Source organism: Palaemon carinicauda, chromosome 38, assembly GCF_036898095.1.
Source record: "Palaemon carinicauda isolate YSFRI2023 chromosome 38, ASM3689809v2, whole genome shotgun sequence".
Taxonomy (NCBI): domain Eukaryota; kingdom Metazoa; phylum Arthropoda; class Malacostraca; order Decapoda; family Palaemonidae; genus Palaemon; species Palaemon carinicauda.
Window position 1 is genome coordinate 13,262,722 of NC_090762.1, and position 20,000 is coordinate 13,282,721.

General features: G+C 31.6%; 1 protein-coding gene across 2 annotated transcripts in view; it reads right to left on the reverse strand.

Moving 5' to 3' along the window:
• The window catches only part of LOC137630097 (uncharacterized), a 331,962-nt gene that overhangs the window by 9,984 nt on the left and 301,978 nt on the right, over positions 1–20,000 (reverse strand). For both annotated transcript variants that reach the window (XM_068361575.1, XM_068361576.1), the window contains 2 exons: positions 16,062–16,141; positions 1,693–1,860 (listed from right to left, as the gene is read on the reverse strand). In XM_068361575.1, coding sequence (XP_068217676.1) covers positions 1,693–1,860; positions 16,062–16,141 — 248 coding nt within the window. The remainder of the gene's footprint in view (positions 1–1,692; positions 1,861–16,061; positions 16,142–20,000) is intronic.

Here is a 20,000-nt window from a genome sequence, read left to right on the forward strand (position 1 = left end):
TTTCTTGGATATAGTTTCATTGTCATACCTCGACTCATGTCCATACAGTAACACCAATCTTACTAAACTGATATATAGCCTGATTTTTATGGGTAATTTTAGCCGATTTGATTTCCAAATTTTACTTAGCCTAGCCATTGTCTGATTTGCTTTTTTTCTATCTTCCATTAAACTCAAATTCTAAAGATCCTGTAATCGAGATCATATTTCCTAAATATTCAAATGATTCTACCTCATCAATCCTTTCTCCTTCCAATGAAATTTCATCTTCCTTTGCATATTCCGTTCTCATCATCACTGTCTTTCTTCTATTTATCTTTGAGCCCAATCTCAGGTGATATTTCATATATTCTGGTAAGCAAGTTTTGCAAGCTCTGTGGCATTTTGCTAATAAAGAGAGCGTCACCCGATAATTTTCCTGTTACCCATCCAGTCCATTCCTTCTCTGCTATCCCCAACTGTTCTATGCATTACAAAATCCATGAGGAGGATAAACAACATACATGACAACACAATCCCTTGAAGTACTCCACTGTCGACTGGAAATTCATTAATCCTTTCTCCTTCCAACGATATTTCTTCTTCCTTTGCATATTCCGTTCTCATGATCACTGTCTTTCTTCTCTTTTAGAGTCCAACCTCATGTTAAATTTCTTACATTCTGCTAAACAAGATTTGTAAGTTCTGTGACATTTTCTAATAAAGAGAGTGTCATCAGCATACTTTAGGTCTGCTAATTTCCTGTTACCCAACCAGTCCATTCCTTTTAAGGTATCCGCAACTGTTCTATGCATTAAAAAATCCATGAGGAGGATAAACAACATAGGCGACAACACATTCCCTTGAAGTACTCCACTGTCCACTGGAAATTCATTTGATATGACTCCATTAACATTAATTTATACTGGCTATGCTCATGAACACACTTAATCAAAATTGGCCGGTGCACACTATCAAAGGCTTTTTCATAGCCCACAAATGCCATCAAAAGTTGATTTCTATATTTCACGCATTGCTGTACCACATGTCTTAAAATGAAAATTTGGTCAGTACAACAACTACCTTTTCGAAATCCTGCTTGTTCATTTCTCATCTTTTCATCAATCTTTCTCTCTACTTTCTTTAGAATGAGCATACTATATATTTTCATGACAAATGAAGTAAGCGTGATGTTTTTGTAATTATTGCAATCAGTCAGATTGCAATAATTATTCATACATAAACACACACACACGCAAATATATATATATATATATATATATATATATATATATATATATATATATATATTATGCACACATTTTTATACATATACATTATGTATATATAACATAAATACACACACGCACACACACAAACATATATATATATATATATATATATATATATATATATATATATATATATATATATATATAAGTATACACAAATGTGTGTATATTACACACACACACACACACACATATATATATATATATATATATATATATATATATATATATATATATATATATATATATATATATATATGTGTGTGTGTGTGTACACATATATACACAAACATATATGCTGTGCGAGTATGTATGCATACATACATATACATATATGAACGAATATGTAAAGAAATAATTTAATAGAAAACATATTTCTTTCCTCTTGATCTCTAAACTTATCAATGAATAGACCACTCACACTCGCTCTCGTCTGTGTTATCTCCCGTCGAGCAGTTCGGCTGTCCATCGCACACCAGGCTCGGGTCAATGCAGAAATTCGCAGTGTTAATGCATCCGGCACCGTGGATGACTCCCACGCAATAGACAGAGTGCTGGCACCAAAATCCACCCAGCATGCTGCAGTTGCCTGGAATAAGATACCATTCATTGAAATTATCTGGAATAAGATACTCTTCATTAAAATGATCAGGAATAAGATACCCTTCATTAAAATTATCTGGAATAAGATACCATTCATTGAAATTATCTGGAATAAGATACTCTTCATTGAAATTATCAGGAATAAGATACTCTTCATTGAAATTATCAGGAATAAGATACCCTTCATTGAAATTATCTGGAATAAGATACCCTTCATTGAAATGATCTGGAATAAGATACCCTTCATTGAAATGATCTGGAATAAGATACCATTCATTGAAATTATCTGGAATAAGATACCATTCATTGAAATTATCAGGAATAAGATACTCTTCATTGAAATTATCAGGAATAAGATACTCTTCATTAAAATTATTTGGAATAAGATACCATTCATTGAAATTATCAGGAATAAGATACTCTTCATTAAAATTATTTGGAATAAGATACCATTCATTGAAATTATCAGGAATAAGATACTCTTCATTGAAATTATCAGGAATAAGATACTCTTCATTGAAATTATCAGGAATAAGATACTCTTCATTAAAATTATTTGGAATAAAATACCATTCATTGAAATTATCAGGAATAAGATACTCTTCATTGAAATTATCAGGAATAAGATACTCTTCATTAAAATTATTTGGAATAAAATACCATTCATTGAAATTATCAGGAATAAGATACTCTTCATTGAAATTATCAGGAATAAGATACTCTTCATTAAAATTATTTGGAATAAAATACCATTCATTGAAATTATCAGGAATAAGATACTCTTCATTGAAATTATCAGGAATAAGATACTCTTCATTAAAATTATTTGGAATAAGATACCCTTCATTGAATCTAATAGGTAGGGATATGGTTTCATGGGTGGGGAAATAGCATTTATTGGATTTGGATTTATAAATTTAGTTCATATACTCCGGGGGTAATTTTTTTTTTTTTAAACCCGGGTCTTATTGGAGAAAAGTGTTTAAAGGGAAAAATGCGGTTTTTTTTTTACAATGTACTGGTTTCTTATAGTGTATATTTTCTATTACCTTATTGATTCTAAACCTTAGCTATATAAATCTAGTAATATTTTTATGCCCTCAGTTTCATTTACATTTCACCTATCTACTTGTAATCCTTGAAAAATTAAGAGAAAAATATAAAAATGAGTCGTTCTGTACAAATGTTGCAGTCCCTTATTTTAAGGGTCAAGTCAGAGCAGAACCAGGTATATATGTGATTAAGACTTTTTTAGCTGAAGGCTACTATGGAAAGTTTGGAAAACAGAAAAGGAAACCACAAAGCCAAATGCCTAATGTATATGATAAAACTTATTGAGCTTGAAATACATTTCTTCTCTAAGTTCTCGAACTTTTTATTTCTTTTTAGTTCATTATAGTTAACTGAGGCTGTTTTTATTTTTCCATTGAAACATTTATTGCATTGACCTGTTATATACAGTCAGCCCTCCCTATTCGCGGGTTCTTTAATCGCGATTTTGATTGTTCGCAATAAAAGAGAACAATATAACCTATAAAAAAAAAAAAAAAAAAATCGTGGTTTGGCGATAAGTACTCTCACAACCCATACATTTCAAACTGACCGCGGTCCTTGGCACCCGGCATGCTTTGTGACCATTCCCCTCTCCACATATAGTACAATTCCCTATCTTTTGTTCCAAAGGCCTTGCATAGTTTCTACTCGTGAGTGCATCTCCTGTTTTAGTCTTTTTTGTGCAGTATTACATTATGATGTAAAAAACTGTACATATCCAGTGTTATAGTGATTTAACATAAAACCTGATATGTACTATACATTACACTTCCCAATCCGTCAAACAGTCAATGGCTCAAAAAGTTGCATCGTGCTTTAAAATTACTGTGTAAAACTTTGTACGTAACTGTTTAGAGCTGCTGTATTGATATGTTTTATTCTAATTCTTATTGTATTAGTATATTCATTCATTGTGTTATACTGCAATATTGTTGTTATATTAGCTACAGTACAGTACTGTATACAAAATATTGTACTTTACAGTAGTAATGTTGATATAGGCTATGAGTATGGTGAACTTCAATGGCACGAGTCAACCAGTCGAAAACACCTTATGTAGATATGTGTGGCAATGACTGCTGTTAAGTGTACCTTAGTTTTACTATGTACATAGTACACATGTTTACAAGTACTGTACACTTACTGAATGTGTTCGTTCATTAATATAATACTTATATTGTGATAAAACCAAGTAAAAACAATATTAGGCAGTACTTAGGGTGTTAGCCGGCCGCCTGTAAGCATTGTGCATTCAGTTGGTAGGTTAGGAGTTAATTCACCCTAGGACAGCAAGTATTTGTGGATTCTGGCCTGTCTCTGTTAACTAACCCAGCTAATAAAGAGGGATGACTGTATTATCATTGATTGCTTGTAAATTCTGGGACATGTGAGCTTAGATTGAAGAATTCAATAATCATAATTACAACATGTAACAAGAAATACTGAAATTGAGGCAAAAAGGCTGATTGGCATGCATAAAAAAACACTTTCTATGTATACGGTTCTACTCTTCATTATGTATCACACTAATTTACACAATACATATACCAAGGCACTTCCCCCAATTTTGGGGGGTAGCCGACACCAACAATGAAACAAAACAAAAAGGGGACCTCTACTCTCTACGTTCCTTCAGCCTAACCAGGGACTCAACCGAGTTCAGCTGGTACTGCTAGGGTGCCACAGCCCAACCTCCCACATTATCCACCACAGATGAAGCTTCATAATGCTGAATCCCCTACTGCTGCTACCTCCGCGGTCATCTAAGGCACCGGAGGAAGCAGCAGGGTCTACTGGAACTGCGTCACAATCGCTCTCCATTCATTCCTATTTCTAGCACGCTCTCTTGCCTCTCTCACATCTATCCTCCTATCACCCAGAGCTTTCTTCACACCATCCATCCACCCAAACCTTGGCCTTCCTCTTGTACTTCTCCCATCAACTCTTGCATTCATCACCTTCTTTAGCAGACAACCATTTTCCATTCTCTCAACATGGCCAAACCACCTCAACACATTCATATCCACTCTAGCCGCTAACTCATTTCTTACACCCGTTCTCTCCCTGACCACTTCGTTCCTAACCCTATCTACTCGAGATACACCAGCCATACTCCTTAGACACTTCATCTCAAACACATTCAATTTCTGTCTCTCCATCACTTTCATTCCCCACAACTCCGATCCATACATCACAGTTGGTACAATCACTTTCTCATATAGAACTCTCTTTACATTCATGCCCAACCCTCTATTTTTTACTACTCCCTTAACTGCCACCAACACTTTGCAACCTTCATTCACTCTCTGACGTACATCTGCTTCCACTCCACCATTTGCTGCAACAATAGACCCCAAGTACTTAAACTGATCCACCTCCTCAAGTAACTTTCCATTCAACATGACATTCAACCTTGCACCACCTTCCCTTCTCGTACATCTCATAACCTTACTCTTACCCACATTAACTCTCAACTTCCTTCTCTCACACACCCTTCCAACTATTGTATTATATCTTTCATAATTTACAAAAAGCTGTTAAATATATATTTTTTTTACTTGAAATTATGTAACAAACTAAAAATGACACAATAATAGATTTTTGAAGCAAAAAATCGCTAAAAACTTTAAAAGAACTGCCCTGGCTGAGTTTTTCTAAAAAAAAAAAAAAAATCCAGGGTTTTTACATAAAAAAACCCAGATTGGCCAGGCAAGTGGATAAGTACCCAGGTATCTACCCAAGCCTACCCTGGCCTACCGAAACTCACCCTTAATACAGTTACAAAATCACGCTATATCAATAGGTCTCGCTTAGTGTCACTGTTGCTGTAGTCGGTTGATTACACCTTGATGGTGGTGAAAAAATCAGAATTCAGGACTAAATGAGGAGTACAACGACAACATCAATGACATTCGCCAGTGGCTAAAATTATCGTTTAGATTGCATTTTATTGAACTTAAGGAAGTTGAATATTGCTTTGTGGGTGAGCTTATGGCAGAGGCACCTCAGGACGATAGATGTACACGTTGTGCGGGCTTTCGTATTGACAGTTATATATTACTAAATTCAAAATATCCTCCAGTACATTGGGCTGAAATCCCTTCACATTCCAAGCGTACAAAGAATGTGGCGAAATTTAAAATGAGCATTTTCATACATTCCCTCCATCTATATATGTATTCCTTGAGGTTCCAGTGAAGCTACAGAGAAATGCCTACAGTATCAGTAAGTCTGCAACAATAAGGAAACCTGAACAAAACAGGAACGAGTACGCTACTTCCCAGTATAACAAATGTATTTCAGGAGAACTAGACCGACACAATTATATGAAGAGTTTGGGTAACAAATTCAGAGTAAATACAAAACTAGTAATCGAGGTGTATGAGGATTATATCATATAAGCTGCATTTATGGAGAGTGTTTTTTTCATGACGAATACATAAAGTGGTTTTTTTTTATAAAGGATTGCAAGGACAAGTTTGTAATGTTGGGAAATAATAATAAACTTACATACATGAACAAATATATTTTCGAGCTTAAAAACCAACTTCCACCTCCTGGAGGGTTGGCAGGGGCAATATCTAGCTAACAGAAGAGCTGAGCGATCGTTAATGAATGTATGAATAATCGAACCCGGAGGTGAGTGATAAAAAGTGCTTTTGACTTAAGATTCTACCGCGATTTTGATCGCAGAATATGGGCCCCGTTTGCCGCCCTTTTGATATGCCAATCCGCGCTTTCGTAGTATGCTGAATCCAGCAGCTGCACTGAGTTGGACAGCAAAATAGAAAAAGGGAGCGGAAACGAATAGAAGACGAAAAGAGCCTTAAGTAATGCTTACAGTTCACCACACTGACAGTAATGCCCCCACGGTAAAGGATTTATTCTGGATCACATGTTAAGATGGATGGGGGTGGAGAATTTAGTTGGCATTAGCAAATATTTACTTGAGGGGTGGATTAAATGGTGAAGATTAAAAACATATCTGATTACTTTATCAGCTAATATTGATATAAATTGTATATGGAACATTATTTTAATCTTTAGGTTTGTATTTCATATCAACATATTAGATTGACATTTACAAAGCATGAAATGAAGAGAATACCATTGTGCCAATAAAAATACTTCAACAAATTCACAACTGAATTTGCTTTTTATAGATAAGAGCATAATCATCTGACATAAAAACCACAAAACCAGTTATAATACCGAAAAGAAGCTTCAGCAATAAAGTAAAGAGTTTAAAACTATAAGTGTACTCGATACTGAGGCTAACAAGCAAAATCAAAATGCACAATGTAATCTGATCAGGAAATCAAGAATGAAATTGTACTAAAAAAAAATCAGTCTTACAAAATCACAACCTTATTTAAAATAAGAACTGATAAAAAAGCTTAGGTATAATTACACATAAAGATATAATATGACCAGTTCCTTAAAAGAATGCCAGAAAACTGCACAAAGCGCTGAAATCATGCGTCGCAGCATTCAGGAAAGAATTGCAGTTAATCATACAGCTAAAGCTGATATAACGTTAGCATTGTTAATCAAGGACATTGCGAGTTCAAGCCCGCATGGGTACCGGTGGCTACTCGTCATAAGCATTTGGGAAAATTCAATCTAAAATGTATGAAATTAAGATAAAATGTCACAATTTAGTAAATAAAAACAGAAGGTAAGACGATAAGGCATGATATGTTAGTTTAAATTTGAAATAAAATTCAGGCAAAATTATGAACAAACATATTTTAATCATTATCTTTATCAAGATTTTGTCCTTATAATCTACTTCCATATTTTGCTCTATACTAAAGTAAATAAATAATACTACCGGAGTGAATGACCATCAATGAGGTGATGCCAAATTTTAAGTATTAAATCAAGATATAACCTTTTAATAGATGTTTAAAAGCATGTTTGAATGTAAGAGATACATTATAATTGTTATTCTAGTTCCAAAGTCAAAGATCATATCTCATTATAGCAATCGCTTCCCATCACACAAAAGAGAATGTAAGAAACAGAAAAATTCAAGAAAAGTCAGAAAAATTTCAAAGTTAAGGATAAGATCTCATTTATTTTGATCCAGAGGCACAAAAGAGAACATTCAAAAATGTAGGAAAAATACAGGAAAGGTGGCCAAGTTAAAGATGAGATAGCATAATGATACCATTGGACAAAAGACAAATGTCACGGAGAGAGAGAGAGAGAGAGAGAGAGAGAGAGAGAGAGAGAGAGAGAGAGAGAGAGAGAGAGAGAGAAAAGGTCTTACGAATGTCGCTAACTTACTCTCATTAGAGAAACTACTTTAAAAGACAAACTCTTTCTAGATTGTATTTGCCTAAGATGAGAACGAAACTTTCATTAAAGAAACGGAGAACTGAAGTCATTCAAAGTAAAAAGTTACGAAATATCTTTCCTCAGAAGGCATTATATATATATACATATATATATATATATATATATATATATATATATATATATATATATATATATATATATATATATATATATATATATACATATACACACAGACACATAATAGTTGTGTGTTAGTATCAAAATCACAATTGATGTATACTGTATTTTGATTTTTATGATGTCAAAGAAAGACGAAAGCATAACTCGAAGTCTTTTAAGTTTTCCTTTCGTATTATACTGTTATCTATCTATCTATCTATATATCTATCTATATATATATATATACACACATGTGTGTATGTATGCATGTATGTATATATATAAACACATATTAATATATAAATATATATGTACATATTGTATATAAATATATATATATATATATATATATATATATATATATATATATATATATATATATATATATATGTATGTATATATACTGTACATACGCATATATACACATAAATTTATATATGTATATACTTGTGGTCTTTTGCCCGGGTATACAGTGACGGTAACTCTAAAACAATAGGTTATGTATGTACAGTAGATGTTTTATACTAAATAAATGAATGTAAAAATCTTATATCAGATGAAGTCCCAATGAACACAACTATAAAACAATGCCACATTTGACAGAGCGTTTGCTGTTGCTAAATTTAAATTCATAAATACACTGAGTAGTTGATCAGAATAGAGTAGTTCATTCAAATTAAAGTCACGCTTTCACGTTTCACACTAGGCTTGAAAGGATACCAAAAGGAAATTAGATAACATCTCTTATCCTATTTGGTTCTGTTAGACCCCAGGATAACTTAAATACGTCTCATTTGTTATGAAATACTTGAGGAACTTGTATAACCTGTCTCATCCTCGTCAGCATCTTCTGCAACGCCTATTGATGCAAAGAGCCTCGGTTAGATTTCGCTAGTCGTCTATCTTGAGCTTTTAATTCAATACTTCTCCATTCATCATCTCCCACTTCACGCTTCATAGTTCTCAGCCATGTAGGCCCCCAGGCTATTCCAATTCTTCTAGTGCCTTGTGGAGCCCAGTTAAACATTTGGTTAACCAATCCCTCTTTGGGAGTGCGAAGAGCATGCCCAAACCATCTTCATCTACCACTCACCATGATCTCATCCACATATGGCACTCGAGTAATGCCAGTTTCATTTCTAATCCCAATATTTTTCTGAGGACTATGTTCTCAAATCTACAAAATCTGTTCGATATTTTTTCATTGTCATACCATGACTCATGTCCATATAGTAACACCGATCTCACTAACTTCATATATAGCTTGACTTTTATGTGTAATTTCTGCTAAATCTGTTGGAGATAGTGCACTGTCTAGGAGAAGAAAAATTACAACTATGACATAAATAACGCGCACTATGGCTATTTTTAAATGTCTGAGGAGTTTTATCTGAGAAAGCTACTAAATAGATCTTTGATTTTTTTAAGTTTCTTGCTCTAGAAATTATAGGATTTTCAGACATAAATCGCACCTTGAGTGTTCAATGATACTGGCATAGTTAACAAATTATTTGTCAGAAGCTTTCCTTTTTCTTGAGGAGGGTAAACAAATATTTTCAATATTTGTCAAGTAAAAACTGTAAAACGTTGTTTATCTAACATCTCGAGTTTTGAATAATATGATTTCAATAAAAGTTGCAGGAAAAAAATCAGAATCATATTTCTCTTGGTAATACAAATGATCAGTAAATGGAAAAATGTTAAAGCTACAGGAAAATATCTTCCTTTCCTCTTTATTCTATATAAAGGAAAATTTAGATTTTCTCGCATGTAACCGTAAATATTTGCTTAAATTTTCTATATTTAAATCTCTTTCAAATACTCTAAAAGAGTAATTCCTTCTACTTAGACGAAATTTGAAAAATCTCTTCCAAATTATCATCAAACATTGCAGATAGGTTGTTAGAGCAATTTAAAACGATGGCAAATAAAAAGCGGCAAAAAAAGACTGATTTTAGGAATGCGTAAAACAGCTTGGCTCAATGCAAGATCAGGGTTATGGGAATTAAATTGCACGAAAAATAGCTTAATTAGGTATTTGTTTATTAAACATGTAAACAAGTTTGCTTGAGATAGCAACGCCACCATCATAACACCGACCACTGAGATGTGTCGCACAGCTTACCTGGTACAGTATATATGTTTTATAATCCAACATGGATATATCTTCATGAATTCTACCTCAATTAATATCTACAAGTCTTTCAGAAATGACACCACTCTTACTATCGTAACATTACGTAAAACGATAAAAAGTTGAGAAACAATGCATATCAGAAGTTCGATCCAGCAAAAAAATCTATTTATTTGTATCTCAAAAGCTCAATGTTCATTACATTTAAAAGAAATGGGCCTCATTGGCTAATTACATAATTTAAAGACAGTTCCTTTTTTTTGGCGATTTTTCAGCTTGCCGGGTAATATTTCTAAAGAAATAATATAACTACCTATGATTACATATATTTTCAGATAATTTAATCTTCGTGTGCCCATGAAAAATAAATTCTTGCATTCCTAATATATACATTATTTTAATGTGTCTATTTAAAATTAGTAAAAAATCATTATGCCTATTTAGATCCAGTTCTCATTGCCTATGAAGTTTTAAATCTACTTCAGTCTTTCGATAATGTTGGAAATAAGTGAGTGTGAGTTTTTATATCGCAATATTACTCTATACTGAATATTTTTTTCCAAATTTTATACACAACCAGCAATACTGTTTAATTGATGAATTAATGTCACATGACCAAACACCGTTATAAAATTCAAACTTACTTCCGAGTGAATGCTTAGTTCACGGTTGTCATATCTATTGTCGGTGAAGGGTTCCAGCAATCTTTCATTATTTTTGTTTTTCGTGGAAAGGGAAACGGTTCATAGAATTTATAATTACTTCAATGATTATTAATATTGAATTGGCGAGTCATTTCCTAATGACTATTTGTCCAGAAACTGAATAAATAACAGTATCACTGTGACAGATGTGCAAGCATGCTATATGCACGATATACGAATTCCATCCATGAAGCTTGCAAGGGCTGTAGTTGAAAGGCAACCACGCGAAAACAAATCATTCATAGCAAAATTACCCACAGTTTTTAACTTTATCTTACACGAGTAAAACATTAACAATACGGACAGCTTGGCAACCTGATTTATCATTTCGTTAAGTGGCAATTCAAAGTTATCATAGCGGTATTGGTAGCGAAGTATCTTCATGAGTGTTGTAGAATGAAAAGACACTTCCGGTCGGACACGGACTCATGTTCTAGCGTTCAAGTAACAACGAATGTGTTCCATACTTTGACTGTATGTAGGATCTCCCATATTCTTAAAAATCATGTTTCCTATTTATTTTTTCTATATATAATACTAATACACATGTATTTGACATTAACGATTAATATTCTACTGTAATTGATAAAGATAAAATATGTACATCATCATTGATAACTATAAAAAATTAAAACGCTCAGTATTGCATGTTTCTTAACTAAGATTAAGATATTGTACCTGTCGTGAAAGCGGCAAATATATAAAGAATATTCAATTACCAGTACTGATTTCGAATTGAGCAAACATCTCTTACAATGGTTTGTGTAATTTGTAGTAGGATTCAATATTGCTTACTGATCAATACTCTGATTTCGATTACTTTAGTACAGAGATATGCAAAAGCCTGTAATCCCAATAATTCAGCACCCAAGATGATTAATATATATATATATATATATATATATATATATATATATATATATATATATATATATATATATATATATATATATATATATACTGTATAATGTATATATAAAGCTAACAACAACAAAAAACGCATCCATATTCATTCCACTGCAGGATAAAGACCTCAGACATACCAATTCATCTCTGGGGTTTGGCCAGTTATCATCACCACGCTGGCCAGTGAGGATTGTTGATGGTGGGAGATTTTTGTCTGATCGTTTAAAGAAAACCAACCTTGTATGGGTGACACTGACTAGTACAGCTTTGCTGATTATGGCGATGCACAAACCCTTTCACCGTTTTTAGGTATCATCATTCAGATATGTGTGTATGTATGTGTGTATACATGCATATGTACTGGGTACAGTATGTATGTATGTGTACATATATATAAATAAATAAATATATATATATATATATATATATATATATATATATATATATATATATATATATATATATATATATATATATATGAGCAAACCCTTTCACCGTTTTTAGGTATCATCATTCAGATATGTGTGTATGTATGTATGTATACATGCATATGTACTGGGTACAGTATGTATGTATGTGTACATATATATAAATAAATATATATATATATATATATATATATATATATATATATATATATATATATATATATATATATATATATATATATATATATATATATATATATATATATATATATATATATATATATATATGAGCAAACCCTTTCACCGTTTTTAGGTATCATCATTCAGATATGTGTGTATGTATGTATGTATACATGCATATGCACTGGGTACAGTATGTATGTATGTGTATATATATATATATATATATATATATATATATATATATATATATATATATATATATATATATGAGCAAACCCTTTCACCGTTTTTAGGTATCGCCATTCAGATATGGTATGTATGTATACATGCATATGTACTGGCTACAGTATGTATATAAGTGTACATATATATATATACATATATATATATATATATATATATATATATATATATATATATATATATATATATATATATATATTCATATATATATGCAATAACCCTTTCACCGTTTTAGGTATAGCCATTCAGATATGGTATGTATGTTTATATACATGCATATATACTGGCTACAGTATGTATGTTTATATACATGCATATATACTGGCTACAGTATGTATGTTTATATACATGCATATATACTGGCTACAGTATGTATGTTTATATACATGCATATATACTGGCTACAGTATGTATGTTTATATACATGCATATATACTGGCTACAGTATGTATGTATATATCTATATAAATTTATATATATACAAATATACAGTATATATATATATATATATATATATATATATATATATATATATATATATATATATATATATATATATATACATTATATATGTATTTTATATATAATTCTATATATATATATATATATATATATATATATATATATATATATATATCACTAACACTCGTGATTTTAATCTTTGTGAATATCAACCACAATGGCATTTAATAGCTCAATTGGTAGAGTTCTCGCAGCCATGGTTTCGGCTGAGTGGCACGAGTACGAATCTCTGCCCAGCCAGAAGCTATTACTATAAATGAATTCCAGTAGATATATATTCCCAAGGTAAAATTCGGTATTAAATACCATTATGGTTGATATTCACTCACACACATATACAAATATATATACATATATACATATAAATATATATATATATATATATATATATATATATATATATATATATATATATATATATATATACATATGTGTACGTGTGTTTGTATGAGATAATCATATATGTATGTCTGTGTAGACCAGGCGCTATAACCAAGCGGTGCAATTCTGGCCTGCCGACTACTGAAATTGATGTTAATTCCAAACCATTACACACTAGGCCACCCAGCTTTAAATAGTTACCATTTACCAAAGTAAGCAAACTCACCAATAAATACCTGGGGAGAAATATCTATACCGTACTTACAAATACACCAGTAAGTACTCGCACAAAAAAAAACACACACACACACACAAACACACACATATATACATATATATATACATATATATATACATATATATATATATATATACACACATATATATATATATATATATATATATATATATATATATATATATATAAAATATATATATTATACTGTATATGTACATATTTGATTTTATAAATATATATATATATATATATATATATATATATATATATATATATATATATATATATATATATATATATATATATATATATATATATACTAAGAAGTGAATTACTGTACATCCATTTCAATTGATATGAAAAATATAAATATTTTCGTGTGGTATCCATAATGAAGCAGAAACTAGATTATAATAGAAAGCTAAAAAGTTAATGCACCAAGGAGCCGACGGGATGCTGCTTGACCCTTAAGTAATGTCTGTAGCGTCGATGCAAAGCCTCTTGGTTTAGAAGGTTACTTTATAAAGCAATCATCGTGCGGTAACTCGATGTGTCCTTCGGAAATGTTCAAGTTTGAAGTTGTATCTTGATTACTCCCAATATGTCTTGTTTGTTTTTCACTAATACTGCCCTGATTTCCTCCTTCAGAAACTCTCTCTCTCTCTCTCTCTCTCTCTCTCTCTCTCTCTCTCTCTCTCTCTCTCTCTCTCTCTCTCTCTCTCTGTAAATATATATATATATATATATATATATATATATATATATATATATATATATATATATGTGTGTGTGTGTGTGTGTGTGTGTGTATGTGTGTGTATGTCCGTGCGTGTATCATAGCCATGAAAGGATAAATGAAGACTAGATCAATTATTGCTTCTCTCTCTCTCTCTCTCTCTCTCTCTCTCTCTCTCTCTCTCTCTCTCTCTCTCTCTCTCTCTCTCTCTCTCTCTCTCCCCCCTTAAATTTAAATGACCACGACCTCCCTCCCTCTACATACCACAAAGGCTCTCGATTTTTCATAATGTTAAAAATTAAATTTTGTCCTGGTTTTCAGTCAAACATTTGTCCTATTACTATGAACAATCCCCCTATTGATCAGTTCAATAACTTTCTTATAAGACATAAGACCTAGAGTGTAAACTGAAGGATAAAAATCAATTTTACCAATATACGTATAATGGCAAAAAGGGAAATCTGAGATACAGTTTGCTAACTAAGTATGACTGATACTCATGGGGTAAAATAATTACATTATGCATAATTATTCTACGTATTAATCAACTATGACATTCCTAATATATGCATAATATATTAACTACGACATCCCAAACAAAGTTTTACCTAATGTACTCTCGATGCCACATGAAATCCGGAATCCAACAAAAAATAATGAGCGACAGCAGTAATAATAATATGGATATGGAATATTTCTAAATAAATAAAAATAAAAACTATAATAATTACTCATGGCATAATAATTTTCATCATAATAAATAGAAATCAAACGTTGTAGTGAAAGAAAATACTTAGAAATAATATTTACATAGTTATAATATTAACGTTAAGGTTAAAAACGAAACATCAATATGACATACAGGAATGCAAAATGTTTAAAATATAGACACTACCAATATCCCCACCGAACAGTGAGTTTAATTAAAATACAAAAATAATGAAACGTTTAGCTTGAACTAAATACTTTTGTAACAATACTCGTCACTCCTTCCTTTGTTTATTCATTAATCTCTCGAACTTCCTTCTTACAAAATAAAAACAAAAACAACCATAAACACAAGTTTTCCAACCAAGAAACATTGATACAGTACTAATGTTTGCTTTCTTCAATACAGAAGCAGAAATAAACCGTTTCACGTACATTATATCCGTAATGCGTGTCAACAAATAAAGGGCTGGCCGAGCTGCACCTACCTTTATTTGTGAGAGAGACCTCTGTCCATACAATGTGAAACCCAGCTAAAGAGGTGGTGTTGTCTGATGCTTCCCCAGTTCTGTTAAAAGGAATAAATAATGAATTATTTGCTACACATTTGCATTCCAATAGCTGAGATAAACGGACATGTATATACAATTAGTGAGGAAACATTTGTTTTCAAAACTGGGTAATAAATAGTAGCTTTACAGAAAATAGGAAGAGGGCAGCATCATGATGAAAAACAGTAAGAATGGGGAATTTTTATTACCAGAGTAAAGTCATATTGAATATTTCTCTAGTTTTACCAAATATATTGTTATTTTCTATAAATAAGAAATTGTTTTTTACACAATACTTTATTACCTTGAAAGAAGCTTTTATTATTCTTCCTTCTTTGTTTTTATAAAAAATTAAGTAGTACATAAATTCAAGTCACAACTTTGTCTGCCTTAATAAAAATAATGCTGATCTTACAGGGATTTTCAAAAGCAGCATTCATATGTAAATACACAGAGACTAAGACAATATTTAAAAGTGGAAAAAGATCAAATGAAAATCAGCTGAAACACGTAGATGAAGATACAAAATATCCATATAACCTATGTAAACACAACCATACTTATACATCTATATGTATATGTACTATTCAATATTTATCAACTGAATCAAATCCTGGGAACATCACCCGTTTGTCCACCGGGCTGTAAATGGTCCCAAAGTCGAAAATAATGGAAAAATTATATGAATCAGGTACAACTTTAAAATTAAATAGACACTTAAACTAGACTTGGCTTATTTCACAATAAACACATTGTAAGTTCAACAGTCAAATGAAATTTGGAGATTTTATAGCATGCAGAATTTAATCAAAATTCGCATGAGTTCATGTGAACACCCTCTCTCGTGGCCGGGCTGTATTGACTTGAGCGTAAAACACTGTATAAAAGAACCACTTACCTAAGTCTTGTAAATAAAGTAACTAACGTAAAGATCTCAAAAGTGCTTTTATCTCGGTCTTCCTTTCGAATCTCAACTTAAATACCTGCGCTCGCGTAATTACAAACAAACACTAACTCAAACAAAGTCATTTATCCTTTCGCAACTTACATCAATAAGCACACCAAGTTAATTTCTTTGCTGGAGTAATCTTTTATTACTTTCTCATTAGCTTTACTTGAAAATTAATTATTTCTAAGATCGAAAAACACTGTATTATCATATACTAAGTTATCAGTTATGATTCTTGCACCTTCATATTTCAGATTATATTCCATTGTTATTTTGAGGCGATGCATTTTATTTAATTACGGAAGCTGATTTCGAGTTAAATTTTAAGGAAAGCTTTAGGACTTATGATATAGGATCTACTCAGTTATTTCGCAAATATCATAAATATAAACAATCACAAATACACACACAAACATGTATATATATATATATATATATATATATATATATATATATATATATATATATATATATATATATATATATATATATACACATATATATTATGATATATATATATATATATAGAGAGAGAGAGAGAGAGAGAGAGAGAGAGAGAGAGAGAGAGAGAGAGAGAGAGAGAGAGAGAGAGAGAGTATTATAGCACTTGAAAAGGCAAGAGACGATAGAGCAACGTGTGTATGAAATGATTGTCTCTGGGGTAGCAGGAATATGTAAAGCGGGAGAGTTGTTCACACGCTTGACGCCCCAGAAAGATTTTATACAGGTTAAATATAATATATAAATGTGTTATTTCGAAGATACATCAAGTGCTGCACGATTTGTCAAGGTAAACACATGGACCATGAAGGGAAAAATTAGGAGTTATTTTTTTTTTTTTTTTGGAGGGGGGGAATTTGTAATTCTGTCTTCCTGGAATTTAAAGGTTGAAATAAGTGTCAATCCATAATACATATGTTATTTGCCGTGCACCATATTCATATATCTTAATATATTACAGTTTGGTAGTTTAGTTATTTCAATTTTTTTCAGTTCATTCTTTACTCCATTTAATTACCGCATAGGTCTGCTTTCCCAGTTGGGTCTTTTTGGACTGTAGCATTTTATTTCTATAAAATAGGTTGCAGAATGCTTAATAATGATGATAATAATAATAATAATAATAATAATAATAATAATAATAATAATAATAATAATAATAATAATAACAACAACAAAAGAAAAGGGGGCTTTGCAAGGGGATCTAATAAAAAAGTTGGCTTGAATTTCTCGTGGAAAATACAAAGCGGATTCCCATCAAAATATTCTCAAGACTTTTATTTCGGGGGGAGGGGGGGGGGGCCTGACGACGTCATTTCTTAGCACATTATATAAAGAAGAGCAAGTTGACTGGGGTAATGTTTAGTGGCTGGAGTAAGTTCTGACCGTTTACTTCATAAAGGGAAATAAAAAATATACATTCTGTAGGTAACCAGGTTGAAACAATTACCACATATGATAATTGCCTTGTGAATGATTTCCTAAAAATCGGATTGAGATGTCAATTCAAAAGCTTTTAACCCATGGAACTCAGAAGAAGAAACAGATTTCAACCTTTCTCTTGGGGGAGCATAGAAAGGACCAATAAAAACAAAACAGGGCTTTCTCTAAAGTAGGGGAGCATATGCAATGAGGCAGGATTGTTGATGAAATATTGGAAATAGTTTTATTCAACCCCCCCTCCCCAAAAAAAAAAATACCTGCAAATGATTAAAAATGGTGGTGTCACCCTTCATTATGCTGCATATAATTTTGATGACGTCATCAAAATGGCCACTTAGCGTAAATATTACATTTAAATTAAAATCCTTGTTTGTGATCCAATTTCAATTATTTATAGCTCATTGTGAAGGGAATTTTATATATAACTAAAAAGGTGTCAACATATATTTTTATATAACGAAGGATTCTTTAATAAAAAGTTTTAAAGGTATTTTTTACATGATTCTTAAGTTTAATCAATGCAAGTAATGTTAACACTTTAATATAGCAAACTAAATAACTATACCTCTTCTAATAAAGCTTAATTTTTTTTTTATTAATCAGAAATGAAATGGGAATGAAGGAAATTTTCATTAAAGAAAAAGGGAAGATTTAGATGATGCTAAGTATACCTCGTCAGAAAAGAAGAAAAAAAAAAAAGAGGCGTACAATCGGTTTAAATGTTGATTTATGTTTACTCTGCCAGTCTCAAATAGAAGAAACCTTAGTTAAAAATTCAAATTGTGCTGAGAGACTTGTTGGCAGAACAAAGATTTGAAGTGATTGTGATGATGAAATGATATGCACGTTTTGCAATATCTGAAGGACAAATCTGTCCAAGAATTGCTGAAGAGCAATGTAAAATGGCATTTTTCTTGCTAAAAAAATGAACCCACAAAGGAATACATGAAAAATTCCAAGAGAAATACAGAAAAAAAAAGAAAATACAGTAAATGAAGAAGATGGCTGCAGTATTGCCTCAGAGAGTTTGAATAAAACACTCACAAGATCCATACTTCACTCAGAACTTCAGAGTACGGTTTGTTTCTTTTATACAAAACTTAAAGCTAGAAACAATCCATTACATACAGTTTCTAGCGCATCAGTAGGTAAAATGTTTATATCATGCTGTGAACCAGGATACTAATGCAGAATGGAAACTTTAGTGGATGTATTGACCTAAGAGACTGCTATGCCTAAGATGTCGCATACCTCAAGGAGTGCTTCAGCAGATATGTCGGCAATGTAATCAGGAAAAAAAAAAAAACCTGAGCATAAGCAAAGTATTGCTGAATCTAGTAATCTGGTAGAATTCATTGATTCATTATTGGAAGCTTTATTGTCGGGGAACGTTGTCAAAATGACGGGCGCAGAAACATGTTATCTGGGATTTTTTCACGTTGAATGCGTCAAAAAGACCGATATGATTTTCAGAAGGTCCTTAA